Genomic DNA, 22,864 nt, shown 5'->3' on the forward strand with positions numbered 1-22,864 from the left:
CTGTAAATCAGAGTTGCGTTTTTTGTTGTTGTTGGTTTTTCCTTCCCAGAAAGCTGTTTACCAGTACATTATTGGGTTTGAATCTATAGGACTTTTGAACTTCTTAGGCCTTAAGTAGCACTGGCCACCAAAACTTACCCTCAGGAAGCTTACCGAAGTACGCAAGGAGTTGAAAGTATAATACAGTCTTGTCTGGCTAATAGAAGCGTATGGAAGGAATGGTGGGGCTGAACATTTTTGCGCGTGATAATGTATTTTTGTATTTCCTTCTTTATTCCTTTGGGTGCAGTGGGGAACTGTAGGTGAAAAATATGAGCTGGTCTTTGAAAAGCCAAAGAAGCTGTTGCTCCTGGTAGCCTGGAAAAAGAAAAATAGAATGTATCATTTTCATAGAGCATAGATTTGTTTGCCTGTATCTTAACTGCAAAAGAGAGGAGTTACCACCAGTGCCACTTATGCCACTTATCAGCTGGGAGCGGAGATGACTTTTATTTCTGACCCTCTTTTGTTAAAAATCACATGCTTTACAGAATTTGATATCTCATAGAACTCTTGATTGTCCCGGTAGGTGAAATATCATTGAACTGTAATTTGGGAATTTTATTCCAAAGATTTGTAAATTATATTCTTGAAATAATAACATTATAACATGCAAACATCCGTAAAGCACTTACCATATATTAACTTTATTCTAATCTTTAATCTCCACAGTAACTTTAAAGGGCCATTTTGAATCTGATTTTATAGAAACTGGGGCACAGAGAGGTTTAGGTAACTTGCTTTTTGTCCCACAGCTAATAAATCCAGAAGCTAGGATTTAATTTCTGGCAGACTGGTTCAACTGCACCATGCCACTTCCATAATTACATTGCTAAACTGCCATTAATATGGAGACTCTATAGTAAAAACAGGGAAAAAATCTGAGATGAAGTGTGTGATTTTTTTGTGTGTGTGTGTGGTACACGGGCCTCTTACCGCTGTGGCCTCTCCCGTTGCTGAGCACAGGCTCCGGATGCGCAGGCTCAGCAGTCATGGCTCACGGGCCCAGCCACTCCGCGGCATGTGGGATCCTCCCGGGCCGGGGCACGACCCCGTGTCCCCCGCATCGGCAGGCGGACTCTCAACCACTGCGCCACCAGGGAAGCCCGATAAATATTTTTAATTACATACTTTCAAGTAATTCTTAATTAAACCATTTCTATTTGTCTATGGAAAATCTTCCTATCAGCCTGTTTTTCTGTATTGTTACTTTCTGTTTGCTTTTTTCCTGTTATGCTGTGGACTTTTCTGTTGTTCCCCTTGCATGGAACAACTGGCTCAGAATAAGCTGAAAGGAAAGAGGGTTTGAGTCTCTTCTTTGTAAATAAAATTACTTTTTAAAATAAAAACCTTGCCTCTGGAAAAGTAGGAATTATGAAGCAAAGTAGCTCAGGTTACACAGGGCAGGCATACCTGGGAGATATTTGCAGATTAGGTTCCTTACTATCACAATAAAGCAAATATCACATTAAAGCAGGTCACGCAATTTTTTTGGTTTTCCAGTGCATGTAAAAGTTATGTTTACACTATACTGTAGTCTCTTAAGTGTGCAATAGTATTTTTTAAATGTTCATACTTTAATTATAAAATACTTTATTGCTAAAAACTGCTAACCATCATCTGAGCTTTAAGCGAGGCTAATCTTTTTGCGATAGTAACATCAAAGATCCCTGATTACTGTACCAAATATAATAATAATGAAAAAGTTTGAACTACTGGGAGAATTACCAAAAATGTGACAGAGACATGAAGTGAACAAATGCTATTGGACAAATGGCACTGATAGACTTGCCACAAACCTTCATTTTGCCATACCATATTTCAAACCTTTCAAATATGCCATACCTCTTTTTATTGTGCTTTGCGTTATTGCCCTTAACTGCACTTCACAGATCTTGCTTTTTGTTGCAAGTTGAATTTATATGTCTCTATACATAAAATAGATATATATAAATAGATATACAGTGTTTTGTTCCTTCTTTCTACCTTTCTTTAGCTAAAAAAATAGAGGCTCCTGTGCAGCTGCAAGAATTAGTTTCGGATTTATCTTCTCAATTTGTCTTCTCACCTCCTACTTTAAGGACCAGGCGGAAAAACACATCTAATACATCCAAACTTGTAGCTGAACTGGTAAGAAATGCATGATTTTATTTGCATGTGTATTTAAACATGCTTTTTATTTTTTTAAGCAATGCTTCCTATATAAACTTCTTTAAAAAAGAGCAGACCTTTATACTATTAAGTCCAAAATAGTCTTTTCTGCACTTTGGGGGATACTACCTTTAAGACAGATTGGTATGTTACTCATGGTTTATTATTGGCAGCTGCAGTTTAAATTACCTATTAGGGGAAGGGTTTTTAAATTGTAGTGTCCCACCATAATTATCTGGATGTATTTATTTAAAATGTAGGTCCCTGACCCCCCTGGAGTGTCATCCACAGACCACACTTGGAGAGAGAGTGTTTCAGAACTGACTAGTTGCATGTAACTCTAAAATAAAAATAGTTCAGGGACTGAATGTGAGCATGATACCCTTATATTTACCAGTTTTAATTCATAGTATGTCTTGAATTATCTGCTGTGAGCCAGTTACTATACAAGGACAAAGGCACAAAAATAATACAGGCAGATTCCTTGTTTTTCAGGAGTTCAGTTTAATTGAAGAGGCAAAAATACAGATAATTATTTCACAGCATGATAAGAATCATTTATACCCAGATAACCCTGTAGACCCTGTAGGTAAAGAAGATGGGCATTGCTGGAGGAGAAGACAGCAGATGCAAAGGCACAGAAGCCTGGTGATGCATGAGGAAGGGGGTGGGGCTGTTCACAAACTAGCAAATAGCCTTGTGCATGCTTTAAGTAGTTTCGGTGAAAAGGGAATTCTAGGGAGGAAAAATAGTCACTGGTGGCCTAATTTTTATGCCGTGAGAGCCTGGATTTGGACAGAGTCAATAGAACAAAAGGGCAGGGGACAATGGAAACATTCCAGAATAAAATTGATAAGACTTGGAGATAACAATGTGTGGGGATAAGGGATAATGAGCTGTCCTAGATGACCAGGGTTTCTACCAAAAAATATAAGGAGTCCATTTGATATTTGTTAAGTTTAAATTCATTTAGCACTGTTTGGCTATATTCCTTGACTCAGGGTGGAACTTTTTAGTTTAGATTTCAATTGTTTAATTACATAAGGTTCATCTTTTAAAATTTTTAACCCATAGGAAGATGATGCTCAATCAGTTGAAACTGTGGCAAAGCAACAAGTGAAAAGAACCAGGACTGCAAAAACAAAACAAGCAAGCAAGTAAGACTTTTCCTATGCTATTATTTTTTTCCGTTTTGTTTCTTAAAATTAGAGAAGACTCTTAACTTAAAAAGAGAAATTAAGCTCATCAGAAAAGGGTAATTCTTAGGGGCATTTATCTGCACTGGCTCTGTGTAATTGTTAGATTTCACTGCAGAAGGTGGCTTTCTTATATAGCATGAAAGCCCATTCATTCATCCTTTTTAAAAAGGGTATCACCTCACACCAGTCAGAATGACTGTCATCAAAAAACCTACAAACAGGGCTTCCCTGGTGGCGCAGTGGTTGAGAGTCCGCCTGCCGATGCAGAGGATACAGGTTCGTGCCCCGGTCCGGGAAGATCCCACATGCCGCGGAGCAGCTGGGCCCGTGAGCCATGGCCGCTGAGCCTGCGCTTCCGGAGGCTGTGCTCCGCAATGGGAGAGGCAACAACAGTGAGAGGCCCGCGTACTGCAAAAAAACCCAAAACCTACAAACAATAAATGCTGGAGAGGGTGTGGAGAAAAGGGAACCCTCTTACACTGTTGGTGGGAATGTAAATTGATACAGTCACTATGGAAAACGGTATGGAGATTCCTTAAAAAACTAAAAAAGAACTACATATGACCCAGCAATCCCACTACTGGGCCATATACCCAGAGAAAACCATAATTCAAAAAGACACATGCACCCCAGTGTTCATTGCAGCACTATTTACAATAGCCAAGTCATGGAGGCAACCTAAATGCCCATCAGCAGAGGAATGGATAAAGAAGATGTGGTACATATATACAACAGAATATTACTCAGCCATAAAAAGAAATGAAATTGAGTTATTTGTAGTGAGGTGGATGGACCTAGAGTCTGTCATACAGAGTGAAGTAAGTCAGAAAGAGAAAAACAAATATTGTATATTAACGCATGTATGTGGAATCTAGGAAAATGATATAGATGACCTTAATTGCCAAGCAGAAATAGAGACACAGACGTAGAGAACAAATGTATGGATACCAAGGGGAAAGGGGGGCAGTGGGGGGAATTGGGAGATTGGGATTGACACATATACACTACTGATACCATGTATAAAGTAGTCAACTGATGGCAACATACTGTGTAATACAAGGATCTCTACTTAATGCACTGTAGTGTCCTAAATGGAGGGGATATATGTATATGTATGGCTGATTTATTTTGCTGTGCAGTAGAAGGTAACACAACATTGTAAAGCAACTATACTCCAATAAAAATTAATTAAAAAGAAAAAAAGAAGGGTAGTAGTAGTTGAATACCCACTGAATCTTTGTTTTTACAATGAGCTGGGGGAAGGGAGTGGGATGTTTCACCTTAGTAAAGATAGATAACTATCAGTAAAAATCGTTAAAAACTTTTTAAAATTCTGTGATTATTTCACTATTAGCAATTAAAATTTCATCCATGGGGAAATTACTCCATTTCAGATATATTTTGCTTAAGTTGAATTTCATAAAAGTACAAAGTAATCAATCCATTTTATCTTACTTTAAAAACTGATTTAACGAAAGCTTTTGACTATAATAACACTACATATAAATTGGCTTTCTGTATATGTGGAAAACTTCGTGTTATGAAAATATATACACAGTTGCTAATTGCTGGTGTTTGAGAATTGTCGTTTCTCGTACATCTCATTATGGGCCTGCTGGGCTCTCATTCCATGGACTGGCTACTGGTACTTGACCCCTCCTTGTAACCCAGCAGTATTTATTAATACATATGAAACATTTAAATGAAAATTCAGCAGTAATTGTTTTGAGTATCCCAATCATAAAGAAAATTTCTATCATGTGAAACCTTAACTCTGCCTCTGATTAGTTTGACTAAAGTTTTATTTCACTTCTCCTTTATAAAATAAAGCACTAGAAAAGACTAATCCCTAAAATTGCTTTCAATATATTGGGAAGCCAATTACATTTTATATTATAACATGTTTATTGTTACTTAAATTAAATCTTTATTTCAGAAACACAGAAAAAGAAAGTTGGTCACCTCCTCCCGTAGAAATTAAGCTGATTTCCCCCTTGGCAAGCCCAGTTGATGGAGTAAAGAGCAAACCAAGAAAGACTGTAGAAGTAACAGGAAAAAGTCTTGGAAGGAGCAGGAAGAAATTGTCTTCTTTTCCAAAGCAAGTTCTACGCAGAAAAATGCTGTAATTTTTTTCCAGTTTTTAACGTTCACCTATTTGTAAAGTCATCAGAATTGTGTGGATTATTAAAAATCATTAATTTGGAAGAAAAATAATTTATATAAATTATTGTAAATTTTTGTAAACAGAATGTCTTCAGTAAGTAAAGTAACTCCATATGGAGTGTGATTCTTTTAGTCCAGGCAGTTTTTTCTATTTTATATATTAAGACTTCATACATTTATATAATATGTAAATATAGCTTATTATTAGAATGTTAAATAAAGTGTATACTTCACAATAGTCTGTGTGTCTGTTAGATTTTTGAGGGGGGATTTCTGTTTTAATAATGATTTTATATGCTAGTAGGTATTGGTTCCATTTTCTTTCTCTGTGGTTAAAAGTATTAGACCAATTTTAAAATGAAGATGATTGAACTGGTTTTTTTAAGTTGCTGTTTTATAATGTATGCACTTTGCTTCTGTGATTAAGATTTCTAATCATAAATCGGGAAGTCTGTTACGGTATTGAAATTGAATTATGGGCATGTAATTTTGCCACTTTTTTGTAGTTTAACATATTTTGTGCATTCTACCTCAAATTAGTAATTTTCCAAGTAATGCATTGGTTAAATATAATGTTGGCATTTCTTGTTCAGCAAGCTTAAAGGCTGTTATCCTTAAAGTCTCTTAATTATTCAGAGACTGATTATCCAGGTTAGACTGACCGGTTCACTGCTCACTAGCAACTTCTTCAAAGGGTTTGAGTAGTCAGAAAGGAAATGTAAAATACATCTGTTTCGTGGCTATTCAGTGCACCTTGTATGTGCCTGATATTCATAGAATGAGAAGTCTGATCAAGTTTTATAAATATTCTTGCTGTGAAGGAGCTTGCTACTGAATCGCAGAAATCCCTTAATATTCAGGTTTTAAAATGACAAATTCTCATAGGACCTCAGGCACAGAATATTGAGGATGGGTAAAGAGTGTGAGTAAATGTGGAAAAGGAAAAGAAAAACCACTGTTCTCTGCAATGTGACTGTGTGCAATTAAGTGGTGATGCTTGATGTGGGCTATAAAATTCATCAATAAATAAGTATTGTAAAATTATAACAGGTAATGATAGTGTGTAATGAATGGACCATTAATAATTGATTGTCTAGAAACAGACTGCTTTTGTTGGCTAAGCTTTCAGTGTTTCAGTGTGAAGCATAAGCAGTGTACTTTCTACATTATTTTTCTACCAAATAATATGAATAATGGGAAAATGATGAAAATGCCTATGCCAAGTATTGACAGTGTGAGAGTGGCAGTACGAGTGCGGCCCTTCAGTCAGGTTAGTGATAAATGTTACATTGCCTTGTTGAAAGTTTGACTATGACTTTCACTTTATTAATTTTTTTAATAATAATTATCAAACTTGTATTTAAGCTGCTTGTCATTTACCGAATATTAAATTTATTTAAATTAACTTGTTAAATGGGTAATTTAAAGATCTAAACATAATTCAGAAAACACTTCATTTCATTCGTTTGAGCAAATAGCACAATAAAAAAATTGACAAGAAAAACGTATTGTCAAGCTAATAATTTTTTAAATCAGTGCAGGTTGGTGAATATAGACATGTGCTATGTATTTTTAATAATGTACTTTTTGCCCCTCAGAAACGATAGGTCATAAGCAAACAAATTCCCAGTTCTGAATGAACTCTGCATTTTACAGGCTTTTATGTATAATTGTATTTATATAACTTTACAGAAACACCAGTCGTTAAACAATTTATGGATTATACTCATTCTGGGACCTTTAGCAATTGGCCTGTCTTTGATTATCAGTGGAATAGTTGAATCTTAAGATAACTGTTAACAGTTGACCCCTTCAGCAGAGTTTTGATTGTTTGTTGTGGCTCAAACGCTGAACTAGAAACTGAGGATACAGTGTACCGTCTATGTATGTTAATAATTTATAGCAGTATGTACCGTGGTAAGGTAAATCATCTTGGCACCCAGAGAAAGATCAGGTGTAGTTCATTCTGCCTGCACAGAACTTGAAGACTTCTGGAGCTAGAAGCATTTGTGATGACCATAAAGGATAAGTAAGATTTGGATAAGAGTATGCTAGAACGGCATGCAAAGGTTTATTTGACAGTAATTAATTCTGAATGGGATACAGTGTAATGATGACCTCATATTACATCTTTTTTCCTGCTTGTACAATTTGCCGCTTTTTCTTTCTTGTCCATTAAAACAAAATACTGCTTTGCACATTTTCGGTTGGTATCAGTTCTGCCCTGTCCCTTGACATTCCTCTGTATTGCAGAAAATACTGTAGCAATCAGGCAGATATAAGATTAGATAACTTTATATGTATAACTAGACAACTTCAAGTGTAGCGGATATATAAGGTTTCTAAGGGGGCACAGTTTCTCAGGGAACTGATGCAGAAAATGTCAAAGAATTAACTTGTGATCAGTAAATTAAATGTTTTGGCCAAAAAAAGGGAAATAAAACCATTTTATGACCTAACCCATCAACACATTGAAAGTTATTCCAGGGGTATTTTTCACTGGACTTTAATATCACTAAACTAACTGCAAGTTGCAAACAGTTAACAAGGATATAGAAATGGGCAGTAAAGCAGTTACATAATTTTACAGCCTTTAGGTCCACTAAAAGTGATTGCATTTGATTCAAATCTACCACCAAAGTTGGTTATCTTAGACTAGAATAGTAGCAAGGAGGAAAGAGAATGAATTCAAGAGGTGGTTTGGGGGTAAAGAGTTATGGATCACACCTGGACAACTGTTATACCGCCTTGGTGACCTAGACCCTGCCCAATTTTCTAACTTCATATCCAGTCTTTATCTTCACTGTGGGATCAGAGAACCAACTTTATGAGACTTCCTTTGTTGTAAGAAAAAGGCCGTCAGGAGCCTTTGAAGTCGGATGAACTTGGGTTCAAAACCTGACTTTATCACTTACCCACTGTGTAGCCTTCACGTTTTTAAGCTCTGAGCCTTGAGCTCCTTACGTGTAAAATGGAGATATTGATACCTCACAGGGTCACTGTTACAAACACTGGATGAAATGATCTGTAAGTTAGCACTATGCTTAACGAGACAAGGAAACTTTTAATAGTAGCTGCTATAGTTTTTTCACCGTGGTATCAATATCTTTTAAATGGTTTTATTGAAATTATAATTTATATTCTATACATTTAACTCATTTACAGTGTATAATTCAATTATTTTTAATATATTCACAGATACATGCAACCATCACCATGGTCAGATTTATTGATAGAACATATTTAGCACCTCAAAAAAGAATGTACTTTTTTTTTGAGGAAATTCTTCAGGGTCAAACACAAAGACTAAAACAAATAAAAAACAAAAGATAATGCAGGTAGCAAACAAAAATCATTATCATCATAGTTAATATTGTCAGATAAGTAAGAGAAGATACTGAATCTATGACCCAGAAATAGAACGCTAGGAACAAAGTTAATCAGAGAACAAAAGTGAATTCCTACATATTTCTTTTTTTTTCATTTTATTTTATTTTGATTACCAAAGCAAAGACATTGATAAAGCAAATACAATCTGCAATAATGAATACATCTGCAATAGATGCTAATTACCATTAAATTATATAATTTAGACAGTAAATATGGTCTATTTTTGCTTCTTTCCAATAGAATACATTTGATCACATTTTTTTTTATACAGCAGGTTCTTAGTCATCAATTTTATACACATCAGTGTATGCATATCAATCGCAATCACCCAATTCAGCACACCACCACCACCACCCCCCACCGCTTTCCCCCCTTGGTGTCCATACGTTTGTTCTCTGCATCTGTGTCTCAGTTTCTGCCCTGCAAACCGGTTCATCTGTACCACTTTTCTAGGTTCCACATGTATGCATTAATATACGATATTTGTTTTTCTCTTTCTGACTTCCTTCACTCTGTATGACAGTCTCTAGATCCATCCACGTCTCAACAAATGACCCAATTTCGTTCCTTTTTATGGCTGATTAATATTCCATTGTATACATGTACCACATCTTCTTTATCCATTCGTCTGTTGATGGGCATTTAGGTTGCTTCCATGACCTGGCTATTGTAAATAATGCTACAATGAACATTGGGATACATGTGTCTTTTTGAATTACGGTTTTCTCTGGGTATATGCCCAGTAGTGAGATTGCTGGATCATATGGTAATTCTGTTTGTGTGTTTTTGTTTTTTTTTTGCGGTACGCGGGCCTCTCACTGTTGTGGCCCCTCCCGTTGCGGAGCACAGGCTCCAGACGCGCAGGCTCAGCGGCCATGGCCCACGGACCCAGCCGCTCCGCGGCATATGGGATCCTCCCGGACCGGGGCACGAACCCATGTCCCCTGCAACGCCAGACGGACTCTCAACGGCTGCGCCACCAGGGAAGCCCTATTTGTAGTTTTTTAAGGAACCTCCATACTGTTCTCCATAGTGGCTGTATCAATTTACATTCCCACCAACAGTGCAAGAGGGGTCCCTTTTCTCCACACCCTCTCCAGCATTTGTTGTTTGTAGATTTTCTGATGATGCCCATTCTAACTGTTGTGAGGTGACCTCATTGTAGTTTTGATTTGCATTTCTCTAATAGTGTTGTTAAGCAGCTTTTCATGTGCCTCTTGGCCATCTGTATGTCTTCTTTGGAGAAATGTCTATTTAGGTCTTCTGTCCATTTTTGGATTGGGTTGTTTGTTTTTTTAATATCGAGCTGCATGAGCTATTTATATATTTTGGAGATTAATCCTTTGTCAGGTGTTTCATTTGCAAATATTTTCTCCCATTCTGAGGGTTTTCTTCTTGTCTTGTTTATGGTTTCTTTTGCTAGCAAAAGCTCTTAAGTTTAATTAGGTCTCATTTGTTTATTTTTGTTTTTATTCCCATTACTCTAAGAGATGGATCAAAAAAGATCTTGCTGTGATTTATGTCAAAGTGTTCTTCCTATGTTTTCCTCTAAGAGTTTTATAGTGTCTGGTCTTACATTTAGGTCTCTAATCCATTTTGAGTTCATTTTTGTGTATTGTGTTACGGAGTGTTCTAATATCATTCTTTTACATGTCGCTGTCCAGTTTTCCCAGCACCACTTATTCAAGAGGCTGTATTTTCTTCATTGTATATCCTTGCCTCCTTTTTCATAGATTAGTTGACCATAGGTGCGTGGGTTTACCTCTGGGCTTTCTATCTTGCTCCATTGATCTATGTTTCTGTTTTTGTGCCAGTACCATATTGTCTTGATTACTGTAGCTTTGTAGTATAGTCTGAACTCAGGGAGTCTGATTCCACCAGCTCCGTTTTTTTTCCCTCAAGACTCCTTTGGCTATTCTGGGTCTTCTGTGTCTCCATAGAAATTTTAAGAGTTTTTGTTATAGTTCCATAAAAAATGCCATTGGTAATTTGATAGGGATTGCACTGAATCTGTAGATTGCTTTAGGTAGTATAGTCGTTTTCACAATATTGATTCTTCCAATCCAAGAACATAGTATATCTCTCCATCTGTTGGTATTATCTTTAATTTCTTTCATCAGTGTCTTATAGTTTTCTGCATACAGGTCTTTTGTCTCCCTGGGTAGGTTTATTCCTAGGTATTTTATTCTATTTGTTGCTGTGGTAAATGGGATTGTTTCCTTAATTTCTCTTTCTGATCTTTCGTTGTTAGTGCATAGGAATGCAAGAGATTTCTGTGCATTAATTTTGTATCCTGCAACTTTACCAAATTCATTGATTAGATCTAGTAGTTTTCTGGTAGCATCTTTAGGATGCTCTATGTATAGTCTCATATCATCTGCAAACAGTGACAGTTTTACTTCTTCTTTTCCAGTTTGTAATCCTTTTATTTCTTTTTCTTCTCTGATTGCCAAGGCTAGGACTTCCAAAACTATGTTGAATAATAGCAGTGAGAGTGGACATCCTTGTCTTGTTCCTGATCTTAGAGGAAATGCTTTCAGTTTTTCACCATTGAGAATGATGTTTGCTGTGGGATTGTCATATATGGCCTTTATTATGTTGTGGTATGTTCCCTCTATGCCCACTTTCTGGAGAGTTTTTGTCATAAATGGGTGTTGAATTTAGTCAAAAGCTTTTCCTGCATCTATTGAGATGATCGTATGGTTTTTCTTCTTCAATTTGTTAATATGGTGTATCACATTGATTGATTTGCCTATATTGAAGAATCCTTGCATCCCTGGGATAAATCCCACTTGATCATGGTGTATGACCCTTTTAATGTGTTGTTGGATTCTGTTTGCTAGTATTCTGTTGAGGATTTTTGCATCTATACTCATCAGTGATATTGGTCTCTACCTTTCTTTTTTTGTAGTATCTTTGTCTAGTTTTGGTATCAGGGTGATGGTGGCCTCATAGAATGAGTTTGGGAGTGTTCCTTCCTCTGCCAGTTTTTGGAAGAGTTTGAGAAGGATGAGTGTTAGCTTTTCTCTAAATGTTTGATAGAATTCAGAGTTTGAGAAGGATGGGTGTTAGCTCTTCTCTAAATGTTTGATAGAATTCATCTGTGAAGCCATCTGGTCCTGGACTATTGTTTGTTGGAAGATTTTTAATCACAGTTTCAATTATTACTTGTGATTGGTCTTTTCATATTTTCTATTTCTTCTCGGTTCAGCCTTGGAAGGTTATACCTTTCTAAGAATTTGTCCATTTCTTCCAGGTTGTCCATTTTATTGGCATAGAGTTGCTTGTAGTAGTCTCTTAGGATGCTTTGTATTTCTGCAGTGTCTGTTGTAACTTCTCCTTTTTCATTTCTAACTTTATTGATTTGAGTCCTCTCCCTCATTTTTTGGATGAGTCTGGCTAATGGTTTATCAATTTTGTTTATCTTCTCAAAGAACCAGCTTTTAGTTTTATTGATCTCTGCTATTGTTTTCTTTGTTTCTATTTCATTTATTTCTGTTCTGATCATTAGGATTTCTTGCCTTCTGCTAACTTTGCGTTTTGTTTGTCCTCTTTCTCTAGTTCCTTTAGGTGTAAGGTTAGATTATTTATTTGAGATTTTTCTTGTTCTTGAGTTAGGCTTGTATTGCCATAAACTTCCCTCTTAGAACTGCTTTTGCTATATCCCATAGGTTTTGGATTGCCGTGTTTTCATTGTCATTTGTCTCTAGGTATTTTTTGACTTCCTCTTTGATTTCTTCAGTGATCTCTTGGTTATTTAGTAACGTATTGTTTAGCCTCCATGTGTTTGTGTTTTTTACGTTTTTTCCCCTGTAATTCATTTCTAATCTCATAGCATTGTGATCAGAAAAGATGCTTGATATGATTTAAATTTTCTTAAATTTACTGAGGCTCGATTTGTGACCCAAGATGTGATCTATCCTGGAGAATGTTCCGTGCGCACTTGAGAAGAAAGTGTAATATGCTGGTTTTGGATGGAATGTCCTATAAATATCAATTAAATCTATCTGGTCTATTGTGTCATTTAAAGCTTCTGTTTCCTTATTTTCATTTTGGATGATCTGTCCATTGGTGTAAGTGAGGTGTTAAAGTCTCCCACTATTATTGTGTTAACTGTCTTTTACAGCTGTTAGCAGTTGCCTTATGTATTGAGGTGCTCCTATGTTGGGTGCATATATATATTTATAATTGTTATATCTTCTTCTGGAATTGATCCCTTATCATTATATAGTGCCCTTCCTTGGCTCTTGTAACATTGTTTAAAGTCTATTTTATCTGATATGAGTATAGCTACTCCAGCTTTCTTTTGATTTCCATTTGCATAGAATATCTTTTTCCATCCCCTCACTTTCAGTCTGAAGTGGGTGCCTTGTAGACAGCATATATATGGGTCTTGTTTTTGTATCCATTCAGCAAGCCTGTGTCTTTTGGTTGGAGCATTTAGTCCATTCACGTTTAAGGTAATTATCGAAATGTATGTTCCTATGACCATTTTCTTAATTGTTTTGAGTTTGTTTTTGTAGGTTCGGTTCTTCTCTTCTGTTTCCCAGTTAGAGAAGTTCCTTTAGCATTTGTTGTAGAGCTAGTTTGGTGGTGCTGAATTCTCTTAGCTTTTGCTTGTCTGTAAAGCTTTTGATTTCTCCATTGAATCTGAATGAGATCCTTGCCGGGTATAGTAATCTTGGCTGTATGTTCTTCCCTTTCGTCACTTTAAGTATATCATGCCACTCCCATCTGGCTTGTAGAGTTTCTGCTGAGAAATCAGCTGTTAACCTTATGGGAGTTCCCTTGTATGTTATTTGTCATTTTTCCCTTGCTGCTTTCAATAATTTTTCTTTGTCTTTAATTTTTGCCAATTTGATTACCATGTGTCTCCGCGTGTTTCTCCCTGGGTTTATCCTGTATGGGACTCGCTGCGCTTCCTGGACTTAGGTGGCTATTTCCTTTGCCGTGTTAGGGAAGTTTTTGACTATAATCTCTTGAAATATTTTCTCGGGTCCTTTCTCTCTCTCTTCTCCTTCTGGGACCCCTATAATGCGAATGTTGTTGCATTTAATGTTGTCCCAGAGGTCTCTTTGGCTGTCTTTATTTCTTTTCATTCTTTTTTCTTTATTCTATTCTGTGGCAGTGAGTTCCACCATTCTGTCTTCCCGGTCACTTATCGGTTCTGCCTCTGTTATTCTGCTATTGATTTGTTCTAGTGTAGTTTTCATTTCAGTTACTGTATTGTTCATCTCTGTTTGTTTGTTCTTTAATTCTTCTAGGTCTTTATTAAACATTTCTTGCATCTTCTCAATCTTTGCCTCTATTGTTTTTCCAGGGTCCTGGATCACCTTCACTATCATTATTCTGAATTCTTTTTCTGGAAGGTTGCCTATCTCCACTTCATTTAGTTGTTTTTCTGTGGTTTTATCTTGCTCCTTCATCTGATACATAGCCCTCTGCCTTTTCATCTTGTCTATCTTTCTGTGAATGTGGTTTTTGTTCCACAGGCTGCAGGATTGTAGTACTTCTTGCTTCTGCTGTCTGCCCTCTGGTGGATGAGGTTATCTAAGAGGCTTGTGCAGGTTTCCTGATGGGAGGGACTGGTGGTGGGTAGAGCTGACTGTTGCTCTGGTGGGCAGAGCTCAGTAAAACTTTAATCCACTTGACCGCTGATGGGTGGGGCTGGGTTCCCTCCCTGTTGGTTGTTTTGCCTGAGGCAACCCAACACTGGATCCTACCTGGGCTCTTTGAGGGAGCTAATGGCAGACTGTGGGCGGGCTCATGCCAAGGAGTACTTCCCAGAACTTCTGCTGCCAGTGTCCTTGTCCCCATGGTGAGCCACAGCCACCCCCCACCTCTGCAGGAGACCCTCCAACACTAGGAGGTAGGTCTGGTTCAGTCTCCCCTGGTTTCACTGCTCCGTCCCCTGGGTCCCGATGTGCACACTACTTTGTGTGTGCCCTCCAAGAGTCGAATCTGTTTCCCCCAGTCCTGTCGAAGTCCTGCAGTCAAATCCCAGTAGGCTTCAAAGTCTGATTCTCTAGGACTTCCTCCACCCATTGTCAGACCCCCAGGTTGGGAAGCCTGACATGGGGCTCAGAACCTTCACTGCAGTGGGTGGACTTCTGTGTTATAAGGTATAAGTGTTTGGCAGTCTGTGAGGCACCCACTCAACCAGTTATGGGATTTGGTTTTACTGTGATTGCGCCCCTCCTAGCGTCTCATTGCGGCTTCTCCTTTGTCTTTGGATGTAGGGTATCTTTTTCAATGAGTTCCAGTGTCTTCCTGTCGATGATTGTCCAGCAGCTAGTTGTGATTCTGGTGTTCTCGCAGGAGGGAGTGAGAGCACATCCTTCTACTCAGCCATCTTGGTTTCAGGCCCAGGATGTCTGTACTCTTTAGCTATCATCCTTATTCCCCCAGTCCTAAACAACCATTAAACTAATCCCTGTTTCTGCATATTTCCCTGGTCTGTACAATTTGTATAAATGGAATTATATAGTTTTTTATGACTGCCTTCTTTCACTCAGCATAACGTGTTCAAGGTTTATCCATGTTGTAGCATATGTCAAAAATTCATTTCTTTATGGCTGGATAATCCATTGTATGGATATACCACATTTTGTTCATCCATTCCTCAGCTATTTGGTGTCAGGGTTGTTTCCACCTGTTAGCTATTATGAATCATGTTGCTATAAACATTTGTTTACAAGTTTTTGTGTGGACACGTTTTTATTTGGTTATATACCTATGCATGGAACTGCTGAGTCATATAGTAACTCTATGTTATCGTTTGTGGAATTGCCAGACTTTTCCAAAGCAGATCGCCATTTTATATTACTACTAGCAGTGTATGAGGGTTCCAGTTTCTCTAATTCAGGCTAACACTTGTATCTTACTTCATTATAGCCATGATAGTTGGTGTGAAGTGGTATCTCATGGTTTTTCAGGTAGACTGCCTATTTCCTCTTCATTTGTTAGGTCTGGTGGGTTTTTATCTTGCTCCTTCATCTGCTGTGTGATTTTCTGTCTTCTGATTTTCCTTATCTTACTGTGTTTGGGGTCTCCTTTTTGCAGGCTGCAGGTTCGTAGTTCCCATTGTTTTTGGTGTCTGTCCCCAGTGGCTAAGGTTGGTTCCATGGGTTGTGTAGGCTTCCTGGTGGAGGGGACTAGTGCCTGTTCTGCTGGATGAGGCTGTATCTTGTCTCTCTGGTGGGCAGGTCCACGTCTGGTGGTGTGTTTTGGGGTGTCTGTGGCCTTATTATGATTTTAGGCAGACTCTCTGCTAATGGGTGGTGTTCTGTTCCTGTATTGCTAGTTGTTTGGCATAGGGTGTCCAGCACTGTAGCTTGCTGGTCGTTGAGTGAAGCTGGGTGCTGGTGTTGAGATGGAGATCTCTGGGAGATTTTTGCCGTTTGATATTCCGTGGAGCTGGGAGGTCTCTTCTGGACGGGTGTCCTGAAGTTGGCTCTCCCACCTCAGAGGCACAGCACTGACTCCTGGCTGCAGCACCAAGAGCCTTTCATCCGCACGGCTCAGAATAAAAGGGAGAAAAAGTAGAAAGAAAAGAAAGAAAGAAAGAAAGAAAGGATAAAATAAAGATAAAATAAAATAAAGTTATTAAAATAAAAAATAATTAAGGAAAAAAAATTTTTTAAGTAAAAAAAAAAAAATGGACAGACAGAACCCTAGGACAAATGGTGAAAGCAAAGCTGTACAGACAAAATCTCACACAGAAGCATACACATACACATTCACAAAAAGAGAAAAAGGAAAAAATATATATATATATTGTTGCTCCCAAAGTCCACCTCCTCAGTTTGGGATGATTCGTTGTCGTTTCAGGTATTCCACAGATGCAGGTAATCAAGTTGATTGTGGAGATTTAATCTGCTGCTCCTGAGGCTGCTTGGAGAGCCTCTTCTTTGTTCGCACAGCTCCTGGGGTTCAGCTTTGAATTTGGCCCCGCCTCTGCGTGTAGGTCGCCGGAGGGCGTCTGTTCTTCGCTCAGACAGGACGTGGTTAAAGGAGCAGCTGATTCGGGGGCTCTGGCTCACTCGGGCCGGGGGGAGGGAGGGGTACGGATGCGCGGCAAGCCGGCGGTGGCAGAGGCCGGCATGACGTTGCACCAGCCTGAGGCGCACCGTGTGTTCTCCTGGGGAAGTTGTCCCTGGATCCCGGGACCCTGGCCGTGGCGGGCTGCACAGGCTCCCGGGAGGGGAGGTGTGGGGAGTGACCTGTGCTCGCACACAGGCTTCTTGGTGGCGGCAGCAGCATCCTTAGCGTCTCATGCCCGTCTCTGTGGTTCGCACTTTTAGCCGCGGTTCGCGCCCGTCTCTGGAGCTCCTTTAAGCAGCGCTCTTAATCCCCTCTCCTCGCGCACCAGGAAACAAAGCGAGAAGAAAAAGTCTATTGCCTCTTTGGCAGGTCCAGACTTTTCCCCGGGCTCCCTCCCAGCTAGCCGCGGTGCACTAGCCCCTTCAGGCTCTGTTCAAGCCACCAACCCCAGTCCTCTCCCTGTGATCCGACCGAAGCCCGAGCCTCAGCTCCCAGCCCCGTCCACCCCGGCAGGTGAGCAGACAAGCCTCTCAGGCTGGTGAGTGCTGGTCGGCCCTGATCCTCTGTGCGGGAATCTCTCTGCTTTGCCCTCCGCACCCCTGTTGCTGCGCTCTCTTCCACGGCACCGAAGCTCCCCCCTTCCGCCACCCGCCGTCTCCACCCACGAAGGGGCTTCTAGTGTGTGGAAACCTTTCCTCCTTCACAGCTGCCTCCCACTGGTGCAGGTCCCGTCCCTATTCTTTTGTCTCTGTTTATTCTTTTTTCTTTTGCCCTACCCAGGTACGTGGGGAGTTTCTTGCCTTTTGGGAGGTCTGAGGTCTTCTGCAGCGTTCAGTAGGTGTTCTGTAGGAGTTGTTCCATGTGTAGATGTATTTCTGATGTATCTGTGGGGAGGAAGGTGATCTCCGCGTCTTATTCTTCTGCCATCTTCCCCCTCTCCCCTCCCATGCAGTTTTGTTTTGTTTTGGTTTGGTTTTGGTTTTGGTTTTTGCGGTACGCGGGCCTCTCACTGCTGTGGCCTCTCCCGTTGCGGAGCACAGGCTCCGGACATGTAGGCTCATTGGCCATGGCTCACGGGCCCAGCCGCTCCGCGGCATGTGGGATCCTCCCGGACCGGGGCTCGAACCCGCGTCCCCTGCATCGGCAGGCGGACTCTCAACCACTGCGCCACCAGGGAAGCCCTCCCATGCAGTTTTAATCTGCTTCCTCTGCCTTGTTTCTGGAGTAAGCAAGTGTGTGCACACTCTTCGTGAGTGGAGTCTAGGTTTCTTATAGCCCTCTGTCAGTCTCACTGGTTTTCAGAGCAGCTAGGGGAACTCATCCTCCCGGTGTCAGACCCCAGGGCTGGGTTGCCCACTGTGTGTTCAAACCTCTCACTCCCCAGTAGGATCTCCAAGCCTGTGTAATACCTCTCCTCTTCTGTGTCCCTCCCAGGGGCACAGGTCCCGACTTGATTGCTTCTCTTCCCTTCCGACCCGATTCTGTGTGGATCTTTCTTATAGCCTTGGTCTTGTAAGCATCCTTCTGCTGGTTTCCAATTAGTTTTCAGTGAGAATTGCTCCACGGGTACACGTAGTTTTGATGTGTTAATGAGGGGAGGTGAGCTTAGCGTCCTCCTGCGCTGCCATCTTGATCTCCCCTCCCATTTGTTCATCTTAAAATGTGATGCTCTCTGAAGCTAGTTGGAAGCTCTGGGGAGGTAAGGTTTGACTGGCAGGACTCACCACAGGGTGACTAACAGGTAAGCCAGCTTTTCATGGGTAAGGGATGGTGGTGGCAAAATGTCAGTATCTTAGAGCCTTTTCTCTAGACTAGAGAAGTTCAGATTCCCCCAATCTCCTGTTTAAGGGGTGTAAGCTTGGCTAGCATTATTCCAAAAGCACAGTAGGGTTAAAGACCAATCTTTTTCTCTGCATATGTTCAGATCAGAGAGTGAGCAATAAAGAACAACATTTTTCTCTTCTCAGTTGAGGCTGAAACACACACACACAGGCACACACACATGCAATGTTTTGTGTGTTTTTAATTTATATTAAGAACTTCCTCCATATCATTAAAATTATTTGAGAATCTCCTATTGCTTGTGAAAAAGAGCTTTACTGTATTTAATATTTCGCTTTTTCCTTTGTTGTACATTTATCTCATTTCCCTAGTACTTTTTTTTTTCAAAGATGACTGTTTCAAGAGAATCTTAATTTACTTTATGCCCTTTTTTATACAGGTTACATTCAGCATGCTGGAAATTTACAATGAACAGGTAACAGTGATTATATTTTCTGACACACAAATCTGAGTGACTCTCTGCAGCTTAATAAATATCAGAGGCTCCCCCTCACCTATCCTACAGATAAAGTCAAAACTCTTTAGCCTGGCATTGACTATTCAGCCCTAACCTACCTCATTTTAGGTAGGTTCCACTTCATTTTATGTCCTAGTGTCTCCACACATTCTATTCTTCATCCACATAGAACTATTCGTCCTTTGCAGAATATGTCATTCTTTCCTACATCTATCTTCCCCTACCTGGAATACCCTTCCTGCTTTATCTGGCCTTAAAGAAACTACTAAACTTCAAATCCAGCTCAGATGTCAGCTCCTCTATACATCCTAAGGCTTCAGTCAGTCGGGCTTCAGGACAGTGGTTGGCAAACTTTATCTTCAAAGTCCAGACAGAAAATATTTTAGGCTTTGAGGGCCATAAAGTCTCTGTCACCACTACTGTATTCTGCCCTCAGAGCACAAAAGCAGCCACAGAGGTATGTAAGTGAGTGGACGTGGCTGCATACCAATAAACCTTTGTTTACAGACACTGAAGGTTGAATTTCACCTAATTTTCACGTCACAAAATATTTTTCTTTCGATTTTTTTCAGCATTTAAAAATGTGAAAAACATTCTTACCTCAATGATCATACAAAAACAAGTGGAGGGCTGAATTTGGCCCATGGGCCATAGTTTGCCTGATCATAGAACCTGGGTTCAAAATCCCAGCTCTCTCATTTACTAGCTTTGTGACTTTGGGATATCACTTTATCTCAGAGCTCAGTTTGCTTATTTATAAAGTAGAGAATTTAAAACAAGACACTACACTTTGAGATGCACTGAATCTTAAATTTCTAACGTAGCGCTTATCAAACACTAGATATTGAGCAACCTTTCCTATTTGTGCTTATATCATACTGTAAAATTTTATTTACATATTTGTATCTCCAGAACAGATAATTGCACCTTTCTATTGGCAATACTTAGTATAATACTTGGTTTAGAATGGATGCCCCTAAGGTTTGCTGAATGGGTAAATTGACAGGGGTATCTATAATTCTAAGTTTCTTAAGGGTAGTTTCATACCCCAAGATTTCTTGTGTAACCCCAAGTGCTATCCCAAAGCCTTGCACTTAATCATTACTAAATAAATATTACTGAAGGAATAAATCTGTCAGTGTTTTTCTCTTTATATTAAGGAGAGGAAATATCCATTTTTTTTCTCATATGCTTCCATGAGCCATTTATTACTGTTGAAGGTTGATAGTAAATTCAAATGGGTTGTTATGTTAAGGTCACAGATTAAGTTTCTATTTCTTTCAAGTTGATGGGCTTGGGAGACAGTATAGCTCCTTTATTTCATACCAGTAACTTCAGGAGGACAACTTTACTTCCTTTATTACGAAGTTCTGTGAAAGGAACAGGGGAGAATTGCATCACATTGTGGGTCCCTTACTGATACCTATTAATGAGGATAATCTCTCTGGAGTTCTCTTTTCTTATCTCTAGAATAAGGACATTGGACATCCTAAATACTTCTTCATGTCCCATCTTCTACGAGTCTCTGGTATTTTTCCAGCAGTACTTCAACAAAGTGACATTTATTAGATACTTTTCATGTTTCAGACATCATACTAGACTCTGAGAATGAATAAAACCTAAGACATGATTCCTGTCATGGAGAAGTTTCATAGAAGATATAACCTCCACTGAAGATAGTAATAAAATATATTACATATGCCGCATGAATGGTGAAAAGAAAGGCATAGAAGAGAGAGAACTAATACTGTTGGTGTTTGTCAACACAGTTAGACTGGGCCTCGAAAGATATTTATGAGTTTGGTGAGGCAGTAGGAGGCCTGGGGGACACTTTAGGCAGCAGGATTCGTATTTAATAAGTCCACGGATACGTGAAAGCACATGGCGTTTAAGGGAACAGTGAGAGTCCTGTGTAGCCAGAGCTGGAAGCATGTGGGGAGGTGAGAACAGGGAAGCATCAGTAGATGGCGCTAAACATCAGTTGCTAAAAGGCAAGGGCTCTTGTCTGGGAGGCAATGGAGAGTCAGTGAAGGGTTCTAAACAGGGAAATAAGAGAATCAGACTGGGGTTTTAGAAGATTTCTCTAGCGGCAAAGTCATATTTGAAGGAGTGCCAGATACAGACTTAGGAGTCACAAGAGCTGAGGTGAGTGAGGAAGTTCTCGTGATAACCATCGATTTAATCTCCAGGTACAACCTGGAGGATCAGGTACCAGGATCTGCCCTTGTCTCTGGGCACTTCCATATTCCATTTAGATAAACCTACTTACCTTTTTTCTAATAAGCCTTCTTCAGACACATCTTCAGCCTTAGATGCCGCTTCCTACAATTTATAATCACTCAGTGGAAGTTATAGAAAAGGCTTCCTATCTAAGACAGAGTTGCCTCCGTTCTGATGTCTGCTTATCTCTGACCTTTCTGTCCACTGTCCTAATTTGCTTTCCTGAATTCAATCTGTGATCTTGCTTTGACTCTAGGACTTAAAGCTACAGAATACTTGGGGAGATCTTAGAGACCATTTTATCCATCGCTCTTCTCTTATGAGGAGAAAACTGGGGATGTAAGAGACTTTCCAAGGCTCTCACACTTTGGAAGCAGAACCAGAACTAAGAGCCCAGGTCAGATTCCCAGCCCAGATCTCCCTGCATCGTATAATACCAACTACCTGCTCTAGGGACTCTGGCTCTACCAGGCTCCCATAGCTCGACCTACTGTGCCTTGGCAGAAGTGGCTTTTTTGGGGGAGGGGCAACATGGACTTTCACCTGAGGCCATGGGCTAAGTGTGACATCACACAAATCTCCAATAATAAGAAGAAAATCCAAAGAATTACCCACAGTCTCTTGTTAGGTTTGGCTGTAGCAAATACCGTTTGGGTTAAATAAGTTTCCCTTGGTAATAGATATTCACAGTGGTGGCATTTGTTGCAACATGATTTAACCTAGGCAGAACATTAGGTACTTTGAATGTTACTAACTTTTAAGTGTTTTAAGTTTCACTGATCACTGTTCTCAGGAAAGTAAGACTTCATTACTTTGTAATACAAAATTTGTGATAATTCAGAAAGAGGCTGGGATCGTTTCTTTTTATATTATTCACAAAGGAGTTGCGGATCAACTACAAGAGTTAACAAGATTGCTAGGAGAATATTTAGGATAATCCGAGAACCATGTTTTCAAGCACAAAAGCTTTAGAATCACCTATGTAAAGTCAGACAACTGTAGATACCGACTAAAATGTTTTTTCATGCTACAAAAGCAGTTCCGCCAATACTCCATATTCAGTGTATTAAACATTACTTGTTAGCTTAGCTTCAGTTACACTATCTTCTCCACAAGCATTCGCTGAGTTCCTATCACATGTCAGGAACCATGTTAGGATTTACTGTCCTAGTAAAGAAACATGCCCTGCCCTCAGGGACCTCGCAGTCTGGTTGAAGTGCTCTAGGTACTTGAACATAATAAAACTGAATTTCTAAAAAAATATATGCTTCTGATTTCACTAATTACAGCAGGTTTCCATATTTTCTTGCTTGTCATTTCTCTATTCCTTACTTATTTAAATTATGAGGTGGTCTGGTAC

At 39.5% G+C, this 22,864-nt stretch overlaps 2 protein-coding genes across 4 annotated transcripts in view; both read left to right on the plus strand.

Moving 5' to 3' along the window:
* Positions 1 to 7,022, plus strand: part of AHCTF1 (AT-hook containing transcription factor 1) — an 82,007-nt gene extending 74,985 nt beyond the window's left edge. For 2 of the 3 annotated variants that reach the window (XM_029228741.1, XM_029228742.1), the window contains exons 34-36: positions 2,036 to 2,169; positions 3,265 to 3,347; positions 5,326 to 7,022. In XM_029228741.1, coding sequence (XP_029084574.1) covers positions 2,036 to 2,169; positions 3,265 to 3,347; positions 5,326 to 5,515 — 407 coding nt within the window. In that variant the 3' untranslated portion in view covers positions 5,516 to 7,022. The remainder of the gene's footprint in view (positions 1 to 2,035; positions 2,170 to 3,264; positions 3,348 to 5,325) is intronic. The other variant, XM_029228740.1, reaches the window with a different exon arrangement.
* Positions 6,754 to 22,864, plus strand: part of LOC114897812 (kinesin-like protein KIF28P) — a 60,823-nt gene continuing 44,712 nt past the window's right edge. Inside the window, exons 1-2 of the mRNA XM_029226888.1 lie at positions 6,754 to 6,822; positions 19,207 to 19,242. Of these exons, the coding sequence (XP_029082721.1) occupies positions 6,754 to 6,822; positions 19,207 to 19,242 (105 nt within the window). The remainder of the gene's footprint in view (positions 6,823 to 19,206; positions 19,243 to 22,864) is intronic.

The sequence above is a fragment of the Monodon monoceros genome, unplaced genomic scaffold (genome assembly GCF_005190385.1).
Source record: "Monodon monoceros isolate NGI ecotype Baffin Bay Population unplaced genomic scaffold, NGI_Narwhal_1 Super_Scaffold_18, whole genome shotgun sequence".
In the NCBI taxonomy this organism is placed as follows: Eukaryota; Metazoa; Chordata; class Mammalia; order Artiodactyla; family Monodontidae; genus Monodon; species Monodon monoceros.